This window comes from Sinocyclocheilus anshuiensis, unplaced genomic scaffold, assembly GCF_001515605.1.
Source record: "Sinocyclocheilus anshuiensis isolate Anshui unplaced genomic scaffold, SAMN03320099.WGS_v1.1 scaffold195, whole genome shotgun sequence".
Taxonomy (NCBI): Eukaryota; Metazoa; Chordata; class Actinopteri; order Cypriniformes; family Cyprinidae; genus Sinocyclocheilus; species Sinocyclocheilus anshuiensis.
In genome coordinates this window covers 1,750,664-1,773,645 of record NW_015548236.1, presented here as the reverse complement: position 1 = coordinate 1,773,645, position 22,982 = coordinate 1,750,664, and the positions used below count along the sequence as shown (strand labels likewise).

The following is a 22,982-nucleotide window of genomic DNA, read 5'->3' as shown; positions in this document are numbered from 1 at the left end:
AAAAATAAATAAATTAAAATGTAATTTTTTTAGGCATAAACCATAAACACACCTTAATATCTTATGCCATTTTGCTTTTCAAGTACATTTATTTTGTTTTAAGGATGTTTCAATATTTTTACTCGCCAACAAGACCAAAATAATACTTTCAAGAAATACTAAGAAAAGGATTTTTTAAAACGTGTTTCATTAGATAAAAGTGTCTGTCAAATCTCTAAAAATAATAGATGCAAAGGAAAGTGAAATTAAGTCAGAGACACAGAGGGACGAAAAAGAGGAAAATTTGGGAGAAAATAAACAGACAGAGAGAGGAGTTTGAGAACAGCTCAGTTCTTCCTGGTGTGCTGTTGAATTATTTATTGCAAATTTACACATCAATGACCGTCTATCTGTCTCTAGCTCCCTCTTCTTCTATATTTCTCTTTTTTTCACAACTATATTGATGTTGATTCTTAAATCTGTTTTCTGAGGGGCTGAATATGAGCTTGAGATTTATGTTCCTCTGTGTTTGTGTGGGTATGGCTGTGGGAGTGTGTTAGAGAGTGTGTCTGCTGTGTGTACAGAGAGAGACTATGAGCATATGTCTATTGTAATCGTACATATAGTGTGTATGTGTGTCCTTTCGCCATTAAAAGAACGGCAAATAACAAAGCTAGACAAACTGTTCCTTTCATCCCTCAGCTTTGGGCCACCTGAGCCATGCACTCCATTAAAAACCACTCACCCTTTAAAACCTTGCAGCGTGCAATGCAAAATAAACACGTTTTCTCTCATTACATCAGTACGGGATTCACTTTATTCCCTGATAATATGCCAGCTAATCCTGCTTTTATTATTTCAAACACTTAAAATACTCATTTAACTGTTTTTGAGCTTAAACAAATAGTGTTTTGAACTTTAGCAGCTGCGCTAACATCAGAGCTCCAATCCCATACACAGGTGGAGGTAGAACAGAAGGAAAAATCAAACCTCCCTCTTGATGTCTTGTTTTTCCATCTCAGTCTGCTTGTGTTTTGTCTTGAAATATGACGTCTCTCTTTATGGCATGTGGTGACAATGTTTGGAAATCCTGCTTAATGCAGTGTGTATTCTACCCTTATAGAGTTTAAGGCACTAAGGTCTATTAATATAGGGTACAAAATAGAAAGTATATACAGTGGGTACGGAAAGTATTCAGACCCCCTTCAATTTTTCACTCTTTGTTATATTGCAGCCATTTGCTAAAATCATTTAAGTTATTTTTTTTCCTCATTAATGTACACACAGCACCCCATATTGACAGATATATATATATATATATATACACACATATATACACATATATATATATATATACACACATATATACACATATATATATATATATATATATACACACATATATACACATATACACATGTATATATACGTATATATATATATATATATATATACGTATATATACATGTGTATATGTGTATATATGTGTGTATATATATATATATATACAGTATATTCTTTATATGTATGTATATACAAACATGTATATATACATACATATAAAGAAAAATATCACATTAAAAAATTTTTTTTCACTAATATGAAGGACAAAGAAAAATGTTACATCCAAAATATTTTTTTCCAAAAAAAAAAAAACCATTAAAAAACTTCCAGAATATGATGAAAGTAGGACATTTCTACATGAATTAAATTTTTATATACAGTCAAAAAGGGAGATTTTATATAAAATTTAAATAAATTATGATTCATGCTTAAAATATTATTTTATTTTAGGTATAAACCATAAATTGAGAATCAGAGAGACAGAAGGAAGGAGATGTGGGGAGAGGAAGAGATGATGTGTGGTTGAAGGATAAATACGTCTCATCTGTTCACGGTTGACAAGAATAAGAGGGGGATAAGGAGAGGGAGAGAGAGAAAGAGAGCTGCAGAGAGATTAAATATCCTGTTTTGAACAGATGAACATGTAGGAGAATCTATCACGTAAAAACGGCTGACAGGTAATTCACATTACCGCTATGTTTTATAGTCCTGACACATCTACAACCTGTGTGCCTTAATCATCACATGACGCCGTTGTCGCAATGCTACCCCTTTACCGGCATCCTCACATTTACACTCACGATTTCACCAAAAACATTTGCCAAATGAAGTTTTTTCCAGGGACGAAGCTGCTCCTGCAAAAGAGTGTTAACTGGCGACTGGCATATGATTAAGCCTATGAAATATGTATGCTATCCTCAATAAGACTCCCATTCATTTTTCAGCGGATTATTGAGTTGCCGCTCGAGTAATCACACTGACCCCTGCAGCTCCAAAAATGACCAATATAGTTCAGCCCGGCAGGATACGCTCATTTAGTTGGTCACGTGACACCTCTGTGCTCCTGTAGACTTTGGATCGTGCTTGTGGAAATCTCTCCTACAGGCTAATGGTGATTCATTCCTCACGACTGTACTTGCCACAGCTGTCTGGTGGGCTGCTGTGCATGTGTGTGTTGCCTGAGCATGCAGAGAGGTAGATCAAGTGTGTGACACCTGTGTAAACATATTGAACAGATAAATAACTCTATTAGAGGTCAGGACAAGGATAAGTGTGTGTGTGCGTACGTTTGACGTCATTTATCAGCATGGAGAAAGAACGCAGTGTGATCTAATCGTGACCGCCATCCGTCAACAGATATTGGCAGCGTGTTTGTACACACACACAAAAAAAGTCCCTTTCAGTCCCTTTCATTATATATGATGCAGACTGTGAGTCTGACCTTCTGGCTGGACTCTAATGGAGAGGAGCAGGAGGATATTGTTTATCCAGCCTCTCGGAGTTCCAGAACCAGCGGCCTGAACCTGCTCACCTCCTGTCCAGCAGAGAGTCTAGGGTCATCAGAGAGGCTGATGATGACTAGTTCTCAGTGGTAATGGAGATCACAGTGCATCCCAGAGTGCTGTACAGTTTCTGTAACGTCTCCGGCTCTGGACCAAATAGCACCCTTATAGACTTTGCGGTTGAAGTGTACTGTTTGCTTTAACATCTAGCTAAATGTATTGTTATTTTTTTTTTGTTATTCATATTTTAGGTTCATACAGTGAAAGTCTGCAGAAATCATGAGATGATCACTTTATTTTATTGAAAGCCATTATCTAATGTTTTTTCACGTAATAGAAATTTTGGTAACACTTTACTTAAAGCCTTTATGTATAATGCATTATAAAAGTTGTTTTAATGCATTAATTATGCCTTGTAGTGCACCTTATAATGCATTGTACAATATCATTAATAATTGTAACCACAGTTAATACATTATAACACTTATCAGTTTATTTTTACACTATGCATTTTAAATTTGGTTATAATTATTTACGACAAGATATAATGTATTACAAGGCACATTATGAATAATTAAAATGCATTATACCTTTTATTAACCCTTTATAATGCATTATACATAAAGGCTTTAATTAAAGTGTTAGCGAAATTTTATTTAAAATAATATTTTTCAGGACAATATTTTACACATTTTTGAATGTCTCATTACATTTACCATTTAATGCTGAATTTATTTGATCAAAACACAGAAAAACAGTAATATTGTGAAATATTATTGCAATTTAAAATTACTTTTCTATTTTAATATATTTTCAAATGTAATTTATTCACGCAAGGCTGAATAATCAGTATCCATTACTCCAGTCTTCAGTGTCACATGATCCTTCAGAAATCATTCTAATATGCTGATGTGGTGTTCAAAAAACATTTCTCATTATCAATATTAAAAACAGCTGCGCTGCTTGGAAACTATGATAAATGTTATTTTTCAGCATTCTTTGATGTATAGAAAGCATTTATTTGACAGAAATATGTTTACATCATAAAGTCACTTTTGATCAATTTAATGTGTCCTTGCTGAATAAAAGTATTAATTTCTTTCAAAAATACATAAATGGATCTTGAAAACGTAGATGCAAATATATAGTTTCCTCTAAATTTTAGGAAAGAGGATCATCAAATGCAGAGCATCATATTTGTGAGTCTGTGGCATCAGTTATAAATAGCATGAACAATATGTTAACAGTGAAGCAGCTTCATTCTGTTTGTTCAATATAAAGACGGGGAATCGAAAACAGATAAATTTAATTCACAACCAAACATCATTCAGAATGCACCAACACTGCCAAATATGTACAAGTGTGAAAGTGTATGTGTTTGTGTATAACATGACAGATGGAAGAGGAGCCTCGCTAGTAGCAGTTAACACAGACCTTCTCTTTCTCATTATCACTATGGTTACAGAACTCACATCTGTCCAGCTCTGATACAGTGCTGTCACAGTATGAGACACACACACACACACACACACACACACACACAGAGAAGGTGTGATGGCTGCAGTTAGACTCCATCACTTGCTGTTTGTGACGTTGATCTCCGCTGCTTGCCACACTTGGTCTTTCACTCGTGCAAAAATGATTTCACATCGTAAATATGAGGCAAAGTTGCTCTCTCTCACTCTCTCTATCTCTCTGTATAGTGAAATAAACTCTAATTCCTTTCCAATACATATATGCTTTCAACTATAGTCCTCTATAGCACTTAAAATGCTGTCTGCTTATCGGAAAGCATCTCCTGGCACAGTCTGCATCACATCTATGCTGTAAATTGCCAACCTGCAACACGCATATCAAGTCTCTTTCCTTGCCTACTATTCTTTCCAGAGACATGCAGTCTGGCAGTGTTTTCTGTCCATAAGGATACTCCTACCCACACAAGGAGACATATGTCAACATGACATCACAACACTGCCTGTGTCTGTCAACGCCAAATGTGTTGAGTCAGTGCAGTTCAGGGTATGTTGAGGCGAGAAAACACACATACATGCGCACATAAACAAACAAGCAAACCACATTCATTTTTTTTTTCTGTGCAAACACCACAGTGTCTACAAAAGCTTGTTCAATCAAAATGTTCATAATTTCATTGGTGCTTATTAGGGTTGGGTAAAAATAAAGCTTGTACGGTTAATCGATCTTGATATCAAACTTTAAAATCCCAACATCGATCTTTTACTGCAGAGTCTACAACCACAGGGCAAAATTAAGTCATATATTTTATCTGGATTTGCAGTCTGAACTGAATATAATGTGATAAAAATTCAATGTGTCATAAAATAATAGAAAGAAAACTACATCAGTAACATACAGCACAACAAGTGTAGTCCCATACACAAACAATTATTGTAACTGGTTCTTTTTAGTGAATCAAACACATACAGTGCAGCCAGTGTAGTTTTAATCATTTTTAAACAGATCCTTTTTCGGTGAATCAAAAACATTGAGCACAACTAATATAGTGCAAGACACAAAATTATGACTCTTATAAAAAGCTTTTTTTAATGATTAGTTCAGAATGAAACAACTAAGAATTTGAAAACAAAAAAAAAACATTGGAATCTGGCAAATAAACCCACTGAATCCATCAGAATGATTACAGAATTAGAAACGGAAGAAGGTTAGAAGTTGATATTTCACTTTTAATTGTCTCTGCATGCTAAACTAGAAAAGTTATTTTAACACTGGAAAAATTACACACTTCATCTTTCAAAAATGCTTTTTTTCACACTTCAAATCAACCAGCAGAAAGTCAAAGCAGATCTTTTTCAAGTTAGTTATGGATTTCTGAGCTCCTATTTGAGGCCATGTTAAAAATTTGGTTTAAAATAAAAATTTAAAAAAGGTTTCATAAATAATGCGCGGTAACGGTGGAAAAACAAATCGATGTGCGTGTGTGTGTGTGTGTGTGTGTGTGTGTGCAAGCGAGCTGGCGGGGAGTGACTAAAAGCTCACTGGGGCACATGAGTGTTAGCTGGCTGTTTGTTGACACGTAATTGAAGTTTCAGATGAGTGAGTTGCTATCTCAGCTTACTTACAAACCTACACACACAGAGAGAGAGAGAAGAAGAAAATGAGCTACAAGACAGAGAAATAAGTGAATCAGAGGGAAATGAGCGGAGAGGGAGCAAGGCAGAGCGGTGTCAATTTGCATCAGTTTCTCACTTGTGATCATGATTATGGCATAATATTCACAAAGACACTAGCATCTATTCAACATCTGCGTGCCATATGGGTGCAAAATAATCCTGTTTTACAGTTCATAATAAGCGTATGTCACATAGCGACAAGTTGCATACTGCGGTACAGTTCAGACAACTGTTTTAGCACCATGAAGGGAAACATGACATAACGCCTGCCATACTGATCCAAGCCCTCCGGTCAGTTCAAGGGGAGCCAAATTTTCCTTGACAAAGATTCAGACGTGAAACTCTGTAAATGGAACGTTAAGCCCAGCAGCTCTGGCTGATGAGAAATTTACAGAAATCTTGGTCTCTATCCTTAATGATCATGATGCTGATTTTACTAGAACTTTTTAATGGATTAATTAGGTTAACTAGTTTTTAACTAGTTTAACGTTTCGCAGTATGAATGTTGTATTGCAGTATGAGATTCACCCAAAAATTATAATTTTGTCATCATTTAATCACCCTCATGTTCCAGACCTTTATTACTTACTTTACTTTTGTCTGTGATACATAAAAGAAGATATTTTGAAGACTATTTTAAAGGGATGGTTCACCGAAAAATGAAAATTCTGTCATTAATTACGCACCCTCATGTCGGCTCACCAACGCCGGGTCCTGTGTCAGCAGCACCACATGCATGATTTGTGGCACTCTCGTGAACATGCGGTGGAGACTGACACAGAAGAGATGAATTGTTGAATAAAGTAATTATTTTTGTTTTCTTTGCACACAAAACGTATTCTCGTAGCTTCATAAAATTACGGTTGAACCACTGATGTCACATGGACTATTTTAATGACGTCCTTACTACCTTTCTGGGCCTTAAATATTGTAGTTGCATTGCTGTATATGGAAGGTCAGAAAGCTCTCGGATTTAATCAAAAATATCTTAATTTGCATTCTGAAGATTAACGAAGGACTTACAGGTTTGGAACGACATGAAGGTGAGTAATTAATGAGAGATTTTTCATTTTTGGGTAAGCGTAGTAGCTCGTGATCATAGTTAGCACCCAAATGTGATGCTCAGACTCTAGCATCTGTCTTATTTGAGAAAATCAGCATGCTTGTCCTCACCAGGGCTGACAGTCAATCAATAAACTTGATTTGTGATTGATTGGCCGTGGCGGTCCCGGAGTCAATTAGAAAGAGTTCGGCCGGCCATGGGGAAACGGTCCAAAAGTAGAGTACGAGAAGGTCAGCGGCGAGTCTATTTGCATGTAGCATTTGGAAATGTCACCCATCATTCAGGCTGTAAACACTGTAAACACGCTGGCCGTTGCAAAAGCCTAGTTGTGTTCTATTCTAATGGAAAATTCAGGGTTGATATATTCACCCGTCAGATGGCCCATTCCCCTGGACGACATATGAACTATTCATGCATGTACATCTCAAAATAATCCACCCAGCCTTACGGTCCAGAATGTGTCCCTGGGTTTCCACCTTAGGGAGCCCAGACTGTTAGATGTGAAAACGCACAGCTTGAAAACCTTGCTATATTTAAGAGCAGAGACAGTTGTTTAGTTCAGCTTTTCAGTCAACAGACAGTTTGTCTCGCACTGACGCCACTTTGGCTTCCGATTCGTCTTCTAAAAGCAATTAGGCTCAAACGAAAGCACTAAGCCACCTCACACTGGATCAATGCATTACTGTATGAATGAGCCCTGTTAGAACATTCTAGAGTGAATGAGACTTCAGTTTCTTTCCATACTGATGCAAGTGAATCTAGTCACAGCGAACAGACCGGCAGGAGGGTGGGTGGGCGAGTGCGCCCATAAATGAGAAACAACAGGCAGGGAGCCAGACATTCACAACTTGGCACTGTCAATCACCACCTCTAGTGTAGCTACTCTCTTCCTCAGTGTTTTCCGTGTGCGTGTGTGCGATGCACCATTACCCACATCATTCAAGCTTATCCGTGCTACTCCAGCCGCCGTGTGCCAGGCTGCCTTGTTAAGTAGAATGTCCAATTAATTGAAAGCAGACTGGCGCGGGCATCAGTTTGTGCATTAGCGTGGTGACGTTCATGGATAAACCAAGAGTTGCACACTCCACTTCAACAGCCTTCAATTATATATTCCAAGAAGGAAGGCAGGGGAGCAAAAAAAGCAGCAAAGCACTTCTGTGAAAAATGACCCACAGCAGGGCTTGTTTATGAGTCTGAGAGCTTGTTGAAGCGTAAAGGGAACTTGTCTTTTCAAGGGTCACTAGCTACTGTACACAAGGCCGTTTGAGTAGGGCACTCGAATGACATAAATGATATAGAAATATGAAGCTTCAAGGTGCATGTGTGAGTGTAAACAGTAAATAAACGCACATGTGTAGTTACTGGCCACGCTAGTGGAAATTTCAGGGGTGAGGGGGGGTTTGGCACCTCATTATAAGGAGCTAGAGCGGAAGTTTCAGGTTGACTTAGCACGCAGTAATTCACTGGCATGGAAGAAATCCGCTCAATGCCGCCCAGCACACTAGAGAGCTGTTTGGAGGTGTGACTAAAACGGGGTTGTCTTCAGTATGGTCAATGATTGTTGTCTGTATAATAAAAATGACAAATCCTAGGAAAAAAGGTTATTTTTTATGCCAGAAGTCTACATACTACATAGTGTGAGTTTAATATTTTGGTTTATCTAGCTACATTCACAATTAAAGTGTGCAAACTGCATTTGAAATCTGAATTAAATATATAAATATGTGATTTAAACACTAATACTGTGACAATAATGATGAATGACTGCTTTGGAATACAGACCAAAGTTTGGTCTCTTTTTAAAGAAGACAGTCAGCAGGTTATTGATGAAGTGAAGCATTTAAAAATTAAAATATAGAAGTTTAAGTTTACTGTAAAAAATCTAAAAAATGATATTTTATATAACATATTATAAAGTCATACGTCTAAATGAATTATGTTCCGAATTTGAAGTTGATATGACAAAAATTGAGGTTACAAATTTGTACATTTTTGTCACAATATTACTTCTATTATGAAATAATCACCAAATATGGAAGTTTGAGACTTTTCACCGATGTGTTTTGTTAAGATTAGAATAAGTTTTCATTAAAAATATTGTAGTAAATTCTGTAATATGAAACTAATTTACGATGATTGCTAAGATATGTGATAAAAAAGGCAATAAAAAGAGCACCAAGCTTACAGTTAACAGGTTAAGAAGTATTTAAAAAATCACCTCACTGGAAATGGCACTTGTTTCATAGAATGACTTGTTTTTCTCCATGTAGCAGTAATCTACACATTGTCCAATAATCAGAAAGAGTAAATCATGGGCATTTGTACTTCAGCTGGTGCCCAGATTTCCGCACAGGATTTGTTAAGATTAGAATAAGTTTTCATTAAAAATATTGTAGTAAATTCTGTAATATGAAACTAATTTACGATGATTGCTAAGATATGTGATAAAAAAGGCAATAAAAAGAGCACCAAGCTGACAGTTAACAGGTTAAGAAGTATTTAAAAAAATCACCTCACTGGAAATGGCACTTGTTTCATAGAATGACTTGTTTTTCTCCATGCAGCAGTAATCTACACATTGTCCAATAATCAGAAAGAGTAAATCATGGGCATTTGTACTTCAGCTGGTGCCCAGATTTCCGCACAGGGAGCAGTTAGTGTGTCTGCATGTGTGAGGCTCGCGGGGTTAACTGATCTATAGATTCACAAATGCTTTGCGAAGAAAGAAAAAAAGATGGCAAATAAGGCAAGAGAAACTTTGATTAAAAATAAACATATTTTTTTCTTTTATTTTTTTATTAGGGCTATAGATAGGGATGTAAGATGGATGGACAGACAGGCAAATGGATGGATAGACAGATGGTCAGAGACAGACAGACAGACAGATAGATAGATAGATAGATAGATAGACAGATGGACGATGGATGAATGGATGGATGGACAGACAGATAGACGGACAGATGGACGGACAGATGGACGAGTTGACAGACAGACAGACGGACGGATAGATAGATAGATAGATAGAATGACAGATGGACGATAGATGGATGAATGGATGGATGGACAGACAGATAGATGGACGAGTTGACAGACAGACAGATGGATGGACGGACGGATAGATAGATAGATAGATAGATGACGATAGATGGATGGATGGACAGACAGATAGACAAATAATATATAAATATTATATAAAGTATATAAATAGAAATTATTATTAATAATAATCGTAAAAAATAATATTATATATATATATATTTATTTATTTTATTTTTTTTATATTTTAAAATGTACTTATTTACAACACTTACTAATGGATTGTTATACATACACATTTTGATTTTCTAATCATAGTGAGTTTTACAGGTAGGCTGATGTTCAAATTTCTATGCAGTACTTAAAATGAAGTAATCCGGTCCATTCCCCAGGATTATTCAAATTTATTTTTATTACCAGATTTAAATCTGGTATATATGGGTTTAGACCACTGTTTCCATGGATACACCGCACACTTGGCGTCTAGACCTCGCAGAGATACTTAATCATTAAGCTGTTGTGATAGCGCCGCTATCTAACCGTGACAGGTGAGCGGAGACGCAGCTGGGGACATGAGCGGAGAGGGAACGCTGCCATTGAGGCCTTTGTCAAGTAAAAGTTCAACGAATTCTCAAATGATTAATTCATAAAGCTGAATACATTCCTCATTTGCTGGCTGACAGGCTTATCTGGGGCACGTCACGGTGCCTGTGTTTAACACTCTGAGCCTGTCTGTGCACTGACAGTTTATCTAGCCAGAAGCTATGGTGCTCAGATATAGAAAGCAGGGTTTTGGCTGCATCTAATTTTAGTGATGGCCTGGGCTCAGGTGTGCTTGGACTTCTGCAAATGACCGGCTTGTGTCCATATCCTTCATATGCTCTTAGCTACAACAAGTGTACCTAGGCTTAGTGAGGAGTCAAGCTAAAGGTCAGTGTGGAGCTCACTTTGCTATTTCCACATAAATGAATGAATGTAAACAATCTTATTTAACAGATATTCATCTAAGTGGTTAAAAGGTCAAGGATTTTATTCCGAGGCAAACATTCAAACTAATTTCCATTAAACACATACTGAAGTTCCTTTGCTGCAACGTTTACCTTAATGAGGATGCTACCAAAGCTTTAGCTATTTCCCAATAAATGAATGATTTTAAATGATCTTCTTTAACAAATATTCATCTCGATAGTCAAAATATCAAAGGCAGAGGTCTATATTGGAACTGCAATGAATATTACAAAATATTCAAATTGATATACAAAATATTTAGTATCATATTTCATAATAATTTCATAATATATAGTCTTGGCAGCTAAATCTACACTCAAAATATTGGGCATTCCTATATAATTATGGAAGCCCGTTTCCACCACTGAATAAAAAAAGGTAATTGTGTCTTTTTGTCTCACAGTTCTGACTTTTTTTCTTGCAATTAAGTATGAATATATAGCATAATATAGTATCGTATAGTATTTTAGTTGCATTTAGATTCTTATGCATATATATATGTTATATATCTTAAAGTTGAGTGGCCTGATGCAGTAAGTTTTATCAGGTTCTAGGATTAGCCTACACTGAATCCTGGGAAATGTAGGTCATGGCCTTTACCTTTCATGATTTTATCCTGGTCATGAAGACAAAAGAGTGAACATGTTTCACGCACTGATAAGTGTGCATGTGACGTCTATGTGTCTGAGGTGCATTTTGGACTGAAAAAAGTGTCCATGCATGAAGAACAAATTATCATGCCTCAGTCTGCACGCCAATAAGCAAATGCATGTGTATGTAAAACACTTGGCCTGGATAGATGGGGAAAGAGGGACAAGGGATTGGTGAATGGTGAGGTAAGGAGGGGGATGGGGTGGTGGGGGGGTTAGAATCCCGGTAAGAGAAAATGAGAGAACTTGGAAAAAAATCAAAAGAGCGCACAAAAGACAAGAAAGGAAGATGGACGGCCCTCTCCCTCTCTCTTTATTTGTTCTAAATAAACCTAGTTTGTGCTGGCTTGTGCACGAGCCACACAAACCACACTCTCTCTAGGGGTACAATTTCACATCCCCCTAATTACAGTGGGGTGTAGCATTTCTTATTGCATCCTGCCAAAGATTGTACGCAAATACGCACATACAAGGTCACGGAACGAATGAGAGGCACGTCGTTAAGGTCCTTATTAAGTTCATTAAGCGCAGTTGTGATCATTTACATTCACTTCCAAGGCGATAATTCACTAAAAATAGTATTTTTACGCCTGGAGAGTGTGTTTTCCTGTAGTTGTGTTTTATTTTCAATGGCAGATGTAAAAAGGCAGCGCATTATTCTTCTTTTCTCCTTGAGAATCGAGAATAATGACCTCTTCTGTACAAATGTCTTGCACATGGTAGGAGTGTAGTCATGGAGACCTTGTTAGCTGTCAAGAAAGGTACCGCATTTTACTATTACACTCTCAGACGCACACACACACACACACACACACATCCAACCGCATTCTAATGCTTTCCCAGAAGTCTACGGTGGTACTGAAGAGAGTATAATCAGTATTGCAGTATAATCCTCCGTCTGTGTGTGTGTCCCAAAACTGTCCCGAAACAGCTTGCCCTATTTTTCTTCCCACAAGCTCTCTCACTCCTTCTCATTTACATTCCCAGTACAATGCAAGTCCCCCCTCAACCCCCCACCCCCTTTTTTAAAGAGCCCTGAAAAGTGAATGAATGTAGGCCATTCGGTTGCAGCAAGTTCCTCTCTCATTCCTGAAGCATCCCCGGATGCATCCCTATCTCTCCACCCTGGGCAAGAGTTCAGTAGGGTGCTTTGTGTGCCTTCAGGTTAATCTGTGGAAGTAGCAGATGCTGGTGATCATTAACCTGAGAGAACCTCCTAAGTTCTATTTCTGAGTTTAGCACCTTAGCTTCCTTGTGGTACCAGAGCAGTGAAATAAGAGAGAGACCCAATTCGCTGTGTCGCCGCTTGCCTTCACATTTTCCTTCAAGTTTATACATTCTGGGTCCGACACCCTCAAAACTCCACATAGGGCTGGGCGGTATGAACAGTAGAAATGTCTCAACCATTAGCTATATCGTTTATATATAGGCTATACAGTATATAATTATACAGTATACACTAGTGTTTAAAAGTTTGAGGTCAGTAAGATTTTTTTAATTTTGAAAGAGATTTGTGAAGAATGCAGTGAATTGATCAAAAAAGATTTCTATTTCAAATAAATACTGTTACCTAGAACTTTCTATTCATCAGAAAATACTGAAAAAATGTATCATGGCTTACCCAAAAATCAGCAGCACAGCTGTTTTCAACATTAATAATAATATTAACAGATGTTTCTTAAGCAACAAATCAGCATATTAGAATGATTTCTGAAGGATCATGTGGCACTGAACACTCAAGTAATGGCTGCTGAAAATTCAGCTTTGCCATCACAGGAATAAATTACATTTTACAATATATTAAAATAGCAACAGTCTTGAATTGAATATCTAACATTACATTTTTTTACTTTTTTTGATTTTACTTTGTTGACACGGTTTACCACATTAATACAGAATTCAACTGATCTCAGGTGTGCAACTCGGCATATTTCAGCATATTTTTTACTTTAGCTTTAAACATGGCTCATGCAGTCCTACTTATTATATATTAGTTATTTCCTAAATATCACAATGTTAAAGAGATAGTTCACCAAAAAATGAAAATTCTGTCATTAATTACTCACCCTCATGTCGGTCCAAACCTGTAAGGCCTTCGTTCATCTTCAGAACACAAATTAAGATATTTTTAATGAAATCCGAGAGCTTTCTGACTTTTTGAATAAAGTTGTTATTTTTCTTTTCTTTGCGCACAAAAAGTATTCTTGTAGCTTCATAAAATTATGGTTGAACCACTGATGTCACATGGACTATTTTAACGATGTCCTTAGTTGTGTTGCCGTCTTAATAAGTCTTAATTTATGTACTGAAGTTGAACAAATGTCTTAGGGTTTGAAATGACATGAGGGTGAGTAATTAATTACAGATTTTCATTTTTGGGTGAACTATCCCTTTAAAGCGGTTTCTGTACCAATGGCAGAATTATACAAAATATATTACATGTTATGTAATATATAAAACATTTTGGGGTTCAATTTTCTTGCTAAATTGACCTTTATCGTAATATATACTGTACTTTCAAACCTCCATATAAGATTTTGGTCATACCGCCCACTCCTCCACCAACTCCTCAGCAGTCACAATCATCTCTGCCAGTGTAAAAAAAACACACTTTTCCTGCTTAGACCTCCACGACGCAAGCCGCCATGTTCATTCCAGTAGAAATAAAGTATTTCATGAATGTTTTTCTTCCTCACATGGATCCCGGACCACCTAACACCTGTACTGCTAACAAGTATGGCTAAGTTTGTTCCTGCGTGGGAGAGCCCCCCAACCTATCTTGTGGAATAAATGAACACATTCATCCAGTGCTGAGTGGAGCTCTGTCCCCACCACAAACCAAAAGCAAACAAGCCCGAAGCACTGTTCAACTGTTCGAGACCATTTCTTCGGTTTCTTCTTGGCCTGCTCCTTTAAGGCCCACGGTGGATTTGATACACATTCTCTGTGGTAGTTTTGTGGCCCTGTATTAGTTCTCCTCCCTTCATTTCCCATATTTCTTCTACAATAGGCTATCTCTCCACCCAAATCTGTTTAATTCCGCTGGGTCATGCATGTGTTACAAAACAATTTAGAAAAGCACAAAAAAATGCTTAAAGCTTTATGGTTTGATTCACAGAACAGCTGTGCACAATCACTTGAGATAGGAATGTACTATTCATCATAAATATACTTTATAATATAAATTTATACTCCATTCATATAAACACAATGGGCCTCACTGATTAAATGTGAGCAGAACAAATTTCAATGTAAATTGTAAGTAAAATCCTGTAAATTAATTTTAGCTAAGCCCCTTAAAATGCCACTGACTAATCCTGCCTTATTTTTGTTCTTTTTAATGTGAGTCTATGAACTGCATGTTTTAGATGCAAAAAATAAATTTTCAAATGTTTAAAAAAATAAAAAATAATAATATATAATATATAAAAATATATAATTAAAAAATAATAAAAATATGATAAAACAAAGTTGCCATATAATGGTAAAAGAGTACCTTGAGAGGATATAAGCAGTTTTTTTTTTCTTGTTACGTGCATAATTAAAAAAAATAAATATATATATTTTTAGTGTCACACTTCATTCTAGTCCATGTAAGAATACCACTTTATGAGCACATTTTACTGACAATCATGGGAATCTTTATTCATTCATTCATATTTGATGTTCTGTAAAGCTTGTCTGAGTAAGCAACAGGAACCAAGGGAGGCGGGGCTTAGCGAAGGATCACTTGTCGCATTCATTCTGCTCATGTTTCTTGAATACGCAATGTTGAAAACGAATAGTTACACTAACATCAGCAAGTCAAAATCTCTTTAAACACATTTATGACGTACAATACCCCGTATATGTCATCCTCAAGAGAACACTTGATACATTTTCGGCGTTATTCACTCTTGACACTTTGCCATGTATTACATAAGTAACCCACACCCTGCGGTAACCGATAGCTGCTTCTTGTATTTAACACAGAGGAACCTGAGTTCATAGCCCAGGGTGTCACTGACGAACTCCATTGAGTCACTGAAACCGAAACTGATCTCATAACGGCCATCATTCCTCTTAAAGGTCCCATGACATGCTGCTTTTTGGATGCTTTTATATAGGCCTAAGTGGTCCCTAGTACTGTATCTGAAGTCTCTTTCCCGAAATTCAGCCTTGGTGCAGAATTTCAGCCACTACGAGCCAGTCCCACAATGAGCTTTCCTTAGGACGTGCCATTTCTGTGTCTGTAGCTTTAAATGCTAATGAGGAGGAGAGAGGCGGGGCAACTGCCATGCTTCGCTCGTTTGCAAGCCATGATGTCTCTCGAGGAAAAAAAAATATTGCGCTCGCCTCGCACGGTAGTAGCTCATTTTCTCATGGGCGGGCCAAATTCTCTGGGCGGGCAAAGCAGAGAAAGGGGAGGTAACCTTTCCCCGTATGACGACATAAAGGGAAGATTCCAGATTGGGCCATCTGAGCTTTCATTTTCTCAAAGGCAAAGCAGGATACCCAGGGCTCGGTTTACACCTATCGCCATTTCTAGCCACTGGGGGACCATAGGCAGGCTAGGGGAACTCATATTAATGTTAAAAAACCTCATAAAGTGACATTTTCATGCCATGGGACCTTTAAAACCTCAAGCTATTAAGTACAGAAACTCCCCTTTGGCTCATTTACATGACTTACCTCTCATACTCCTGGTTATCATGGTCACACCGCGCGTCTTTGTGCTTCTCCCAGTCCTTGCCGTGGCGGCACGTCGTTAGTGAGACGATGTCCTTGCCATTGTGGATGTGATGCAAAGCATTGCGAGTGTCTGAGCCGATGCCCGTCAAGTAACGTTTACCTTTAAACATCAACAAGTACTTCCGTCTTGGCGGGACGGTGTTGCGAACTAACCAGCCCCTCTCTCCACCCTTCTGAGGGTGTTCTTTAGAGAACAAAGGGATGGAAATGTCAAAGCCCGGTCGGAAGTGTTCCGTATTCAGGCTTGCTTTGGCCAGGATAGCCTGGCCCACGTTAAAACCCAAGTCCTCGGTGTAGTTGGGCCAGGTTCCGGAATAAAGGTTGAAGATGACATGGTTCCGCCCGTCATTCCAGAGCGGGTAACCTCGAATTCGCTCGTCCATGTTGGGCACAAACTGCATCGAAAGCTGGTCCCTGTCCAGTGTGTCGATTCCCAGCACGAACAAACATGCCTCTCGAGGGTCCGACGTGAAATACCGCGACTCTGCGACCGAGGTGAGGATCTTGCGGTAACTCTCAGACACCCGTTCGCCCTTCTCCGGCGGATAGATGTAGACCCGAAAGCCACTCTGCCCTTGACATCGGGCGAAGTCAAAGCAGGTGTCCATCCTGCAGCGACTGTCCTTGTAGATTCCGGCCCACGACTGCCGGCGCTGCCTTGGCGAGTCACCCGGACCCCCAGCATTTTGTAGCTCGGCCTGGTCGGCGTAACCCGGGAGCAGGTCCCGATCCAACCAGTTGGGCCAGGGCCGCGCCACCTCCCCCCTCCTGTGGGTGATGAGACCCAGGAGCCGTTCCTGCAAGCCGCCCCAGTAATAGAGCAACAGCCAGCAGCACATGCACAGGCCCAGAAGCACGTACTTCTTGCGTGCCTGCATGAGGCCGTCTCTCTCACCCTCTGTGCTCCAGGGCTGTCCCGGGAGCTTCAGCAGGGGGGAGACGGGATGGACAGCAGGGGCCGAAGCTCCAGCATAGCCCCGATGCCCACTTGTCCATCAGCGAAAACCAGAGACACGAATGTGCTCTTTTTCTCCGTCTCGGTTGTCTGTTCACAAGACGGTAAGCTCATGTGACAGAAGTACGTGTGTGCTCCGCTGTCGTCCGCTGGAAGTGATGCAGTGCAATTTCTCCTCTCTTGGTAGTCCTTCTCTTTGCATGGCTCAGTGAATCCCCTCTGCGTTACCCTAGCAGAAAAATTAACAACACACTTCAGTACACAGCCTTCTGTTCATTTATATCAGTACTGCCATGAACACAGACTCTTATCCCATCCTCAAACAGATTCAAACACATGAAAACTTTAGTGAGCAAGCAATGCATCATGGATGGCAGTGCATTACAGTGTGAAGGGTCATATTTCAGGCATTTTTTGGAAAGTGGTGCACTGTGGTTAAAAAAATGAACATGAATACCAGACAATATACTCATGTACAGTACGATACATTTTTTGTATGTAATTAGGCCAGTCAAATGTATGAGTATCACAGCATTAACTAATGAAATGTCCAATATCCAATAAAGTTTTTTTAAAGATAAATGTATATCACAAAGATTTTAGGGGGATTTTAAATAAAAACAGAAATATTGTTCAAAAAGAGGACAAGATATTTTTGTGATACTGTGTTATCTTGGTAATTAGGCCAGTCAAATGTATGAGTATCACAGCATTAACTAATGAAATGTCCAATATCCAATAAAGTTTTTTTAAAGATAAATGTATATCACAAAAAGATTTTAGGGGGATTTTAAATAAAAACAGAAATATTGTTCAAAAAGAGGACAAGATGTTTTTGTGATACTGTGTTATCTTGAGGAGAGTTCTGATTTGCTGTATGTACATACATTTATTAAAAATTACCTAGACAACAGTTAAAGTTTTAAACTTTTATGGTTTAAAGTAATAAAACAATGGCTCAGAAATGTGAAGTTAATTGTAAGATAAAGCTCCTAAAATGCCACTTGGTTTGATATTTTGTTTGTAATGCAATAAAATTTCTAAATTTTTAGGTGAAATCCAGCATAACCGGTAGTCTGAAACTTATGAGTCAGTTATTTTTAATGAAAAAAAAAAAAACCTGTAGTCTGATTTGCAAATAAATTAATCTTATGAATTGTGCTATTTTAATTAATTAAAAACATACAGCATTACCAGTGTAGTCTGATTCTCGAACGAATTATTATTATGAGCCAGTTCTTTTTATTAATTTAAAACCATACAGCACAACCAAATGTAGTCTGATTCCCGAACAAATGATTCCTATGAGCAGGTCTTTGTGAATTTTTTGTGGGAAAAAAGCCTTGTTTTTTTTTTTAAGACTCACATACTGAACTTCCATCTTGTCCAAAATGAACCAAGTGCTGTTCGGCTGACCCTGAAGTGATCTTCTGAAGAAGATATTCTGAACAATGTTTTTGTTCATACAATGAAAGTCAACGATCAAAGTCAAAACTGAACGGAAAATATATTTTTGAAAGATTTCTCAATATGAAAGTCAGTGGGGTCCAATTTTGGTTTGGACCCCACTGACTTTCATATTGAGAAATTTTTCAAAAATATCTTTTCCATTCAGTTTTGTACAAGTAAATGCTGACAGAATTTCATGTTTGGATGAACTACACATAGAACCAGAGCCACAAATTTCCTTATAGGGGCTTTCGCACCGTGCAATTCTAAGAACTCAGTTCTATAGGAACTATCCAGCATGGTGGTTCCTACAGAACCAAGTTCCCCTCGGGCCGTTTTCCTGCTTGCATTCGTGGCCAACAGCGACATCTTTATTTGCAGCATTTACAACCAGTGAATGGAGGGACACCATAATCGGAGCTGTTTTTGTTGTGTGTTGTGGATTTGTGATGACAGAGATGGAATGTAAACGCACAATTTACGCGATTGAAAAAGCATGAAAATCTGATTAATCTCGTACACTTACATCAATGATAGTTCCTATAGAACTGTTTTAGACCCTACTCTGAAGTAGGAGCTAATGTAATTCCCCCAAACGGAGTTCCTAAATATGTTCCTAGTTTCTGTAGTGCGAACAGGCCAAAAAGTGGGCACTTTTTCTTCCAGTAGTTATAGGAACTATGAAAATATTCCTCCGATGCGAAAGCCCCTTATGATTCCCATTCAGCCTGTATATATAAAAGGGCAGTTCACAGTTTGAATAGGGGAAGTTAACAAAACAACATAGTCCAGTGAGTTTTTGCACAACATCAAAGCCCTCCACGGGTGCGTTATCAAGTGTCTCATCACATGCCCAACCCTGGTGGTGGGCTCAAAAGACTGTGTGTGACTGTGTATGAGGCCATGCTTGATTTGAAATTGGTGTATTTAGTCTTGTGGTCCGAGTCGGTTCTGCTGTTTTCACACACACACTGGTGCAGTGTTTCGAGTGAACACGCAAAACATGAGCTGGGGAGCGATAGCATCCACCCTCTGCAAGCTCCAGTTGAACGGAGATGAAGGGGGTGAAAAAATAAGGCGCTTTGAGAAGCCTGAATTGAAAGTGAGAGCCGAGACTGAATCTGATGCCAGTTAATCTAAAGGCAGATTGAGGTTCTTTTTGGTTTGTTTGTTTGCTCTGCCGGGAAGCACGCTACGGTTTTGAAGGGGAGGTGTTTGTCAAGAAAGTGCCCTCCTCTCATCAAAGTGTGTACCTGTCTCTGTGTGCGGCGTCAGTGTTTCTACTGCCAGGCAATGCACAAAGACAGCTTTCAGGTCTCACCTGCCTCACTTGTTTTTCTCTTCACTCTTCCCTCGCCTCTTCTCTGGTTTGTCAAGAAAGTGCCCTCCTCTCATCAAAGTGTGTACCTGTCTCTGTGTGCAGCGTCAGTACCTTTCAGGTCTCACCTGCCTCACTTGTTTTTCTCTTCACTCTTCCCTCGCCTCTTCTCTACCTCTACCTTTCTGCTAAATTCCCCTAGAGTTTCTGTCTTATCTCTTTAAGCTGTCTGACCTAGCGCAAACTAATCTAAAGCTTTTAAAGAATATAAAGGGCCTGTGTGTTGTTATGCATGCATGTGAGTGTATGCTTATGGAGATTCCTCTTATATGCATTAATAATGCGTGACAGGTACAGAATATGAGGTGAAATGCAGTATGCTGTTTGTAGTGAACTTGTGTGTGATCACGAAGCTAGCGTAAGATCTGCGTGCTGGCATTTTCACGGTAAAGCTCCCCTCACTGCAGGCCAAGCACATATTTGTTGGGAAACAGATGCAGAGGATTCCATTACAAGCTGCTCATTATTAATGCATGACTCCCTTAGTTAGGACATTGATTTCCCTTCTTTTCTTTCGTTCGGCTTTTTATGCCTCAAAGGTGAAGTTAATCTCAATTTTCTTTTGAAAATGAACTTCAGTTAAGATTGCCACTTGCATGACGTAAGGATCACTCATGCTACGCCTAACTAGGGATGCCAGAACCAACCTAATGAATATAAGACAATACAAATTTGGATGGACAAATTTGGATGCGAGTGAACCTGGGTTTTGTCTCTCTCACTCTCTCATCTCTACTATAATAATAATAAACAAAATGATAATAAATAAATAATACAAATAAATTATATGTAAAAGTTTGGAATAATTAAGATTTGGAATAATTGAGATTTTAATATTTTTGCTCACGAAGGCTGCGTTTGATGAAAAATACTGTAAAAACAGTAATATTGTGAAATATCATCAGAATTTAAAATAACTTTTTTTTAAATGTATATTTTAATATAATTTTTACTGGAGTAATTGCTGCTGAAAATTCAGCTTTACCAGCACAGGAATAAATTATATTTTAAAATATACTGAAAAAGAAAGCAATTATTTTGAATTGTAATAATATTTCACAATATTACTGTTTTTACTATTTTTAACCAATAAATGCAGCCTTTGCGAACATTAATGATATCTTTCAAATAAATAAAACTAATTACTGGCTGGCAGCCAGTGTGTATATAATTTGTATTATTTATTTATTATTATATATTTTATATTACATAATTTTATTATCAATATTTATCTAAATAATTATGTATACACAAAAATGTTTTTGTAATATTTATTAAGCATTTTTATTAGCATATTATAATTATATTACATTATAATACATTATATATATATATTGAAATCTTGTTATACATAAGAACTGTAAATGTCAAAATGATAAACATATATATCTAAAAAAAATTATTCCTACTTTTACCCCCATGTCAAAATGTCACATAGTGAAACACAAGGGGAAAAACTGTGAATTCAAATGCAGATTAAAAGAACCATCACAAATTAAAAATAAGAATCATTATACAAAAAAAGCATTTTGTCTGTATCAGAGGAAATTTTAATTTAAACAAAAACAGCCTTGTCTTTTGCTTTTTTTTTTCCATGGGTCATGATTTTGTCTTCATAGTAGAGTTCAAAATAAATAAACATCTTTTGAATGTAACTGTAAGAACACACTTTCCTTCTTTTACATCCGGATTATGTAATCACATTCCAAATATCCCATCATTCCCCAAGCCTGCATCCAGCTGACAGAAGGTTGGATCGACAGAGAGGGAGTGATCACTAGCTTCAGCCCCACAGGGACTGTTTCTCTCTCTCTCTTACTCTTCCTTGCAGTTTCCTCCTCCTATCACAATTACTTTTTATTTTTCTCATTCATCAACCTCTTGCCTTCTTTTCTCACCGCCACTGTAAGTCTCTCCCGCTCTGTCTTTCTCCGCACCGTATATCAAACGGGGTAGGGCTCCAGAAACAGGCTGCAGGCAGTGTAACGAGATCGAGATGTGATGGTATATTGCTCAGTCACCATGACAGGAAACAGCTGAATAAGTGAACACAGCCTACCAAACTTTGAGTGACCTGTCTTCTGGACACTTCATTAGCTTTTTCAGAACAAGTGTTTTCCACTTGTAAAGTCCCTGTGTGAAGGGAAAATGCTAATGTGTTTTGGCAATGGACAGTGAATATGGAGAAGGACAGCGAGCAGGTGGATGTAGCCAAGAGGCAGCAGTTGTGTGCTTGGGGAGTTAGTTTCCTGTGTCGTGCCTGCTGCCCAGACTGCCCCGGCCTGAGCCGTTTTCTCACATGACGAGTGTGTGACAGCTGGACATAGAGCTTATCTCCCCTGGCCCATCTCCCTCTACAGCCAATAAATCAGATCTATACTAAAAAGCCTGCTTGGAGAACGTGTTTTCCTTCCACATCTAAATTATACTCTATATAATTAAATTTTCTTTAGCTTTAAAATGTGAAAAGTATGATTTCTGCAATGCAGACCTGCTAAATAATGTCAGATAGGTTTTTCTAAGTGCTCCCCAATCTGCCATTGGTCAAACAAATAGATAGTTTTGCCCTAAACTCACGTCATTGGCTGAACCAGTGTTGCTGTGTCGGACTGTTCGGGTTTGTCAAACAAACTATGCAAACTGTGCAATATACATTGCCTTTACAGTTTCTTGAGAAATCAACCTAAAAAAAAAAAAAAAAAAAAAAAAAAAAAAAAAAAAAAATAAAAAGGTGAATA

The 22,982-nt window shown here is 37.9% G+C and overlaps 1 protein-coding gene across 4 annotated transcripts in view; it reads right to left on the bottom strand.

Moving 5' to 3' along the window:
• The window catches only part of LOC107654729 (exostosin-1c), a 58,232-nt gene that overhangs the window by 30,868 nt on the left and 4,382 nt on the right, over nucleotides 1–22,982 (bottom strand). For all 4 annotated transcript variants that reach the window (XM_016441946.1, XM_016441947.1, XM_016441945.1 and 1 more), the window contains exon 2: nucleotides 16,403–17,646. In XM_016441946.1, the coding sequence (XP_016297432.1) occupies nucleotides 16,403–17,340 (938 nt within the window). In that variant the 5' untranslated portion in view covers nucleotides 17,341–17,646. The remainder of the gene's footprint in view (nucleotides 1–16,402; nucleotides 17,647–22,982) is intronic.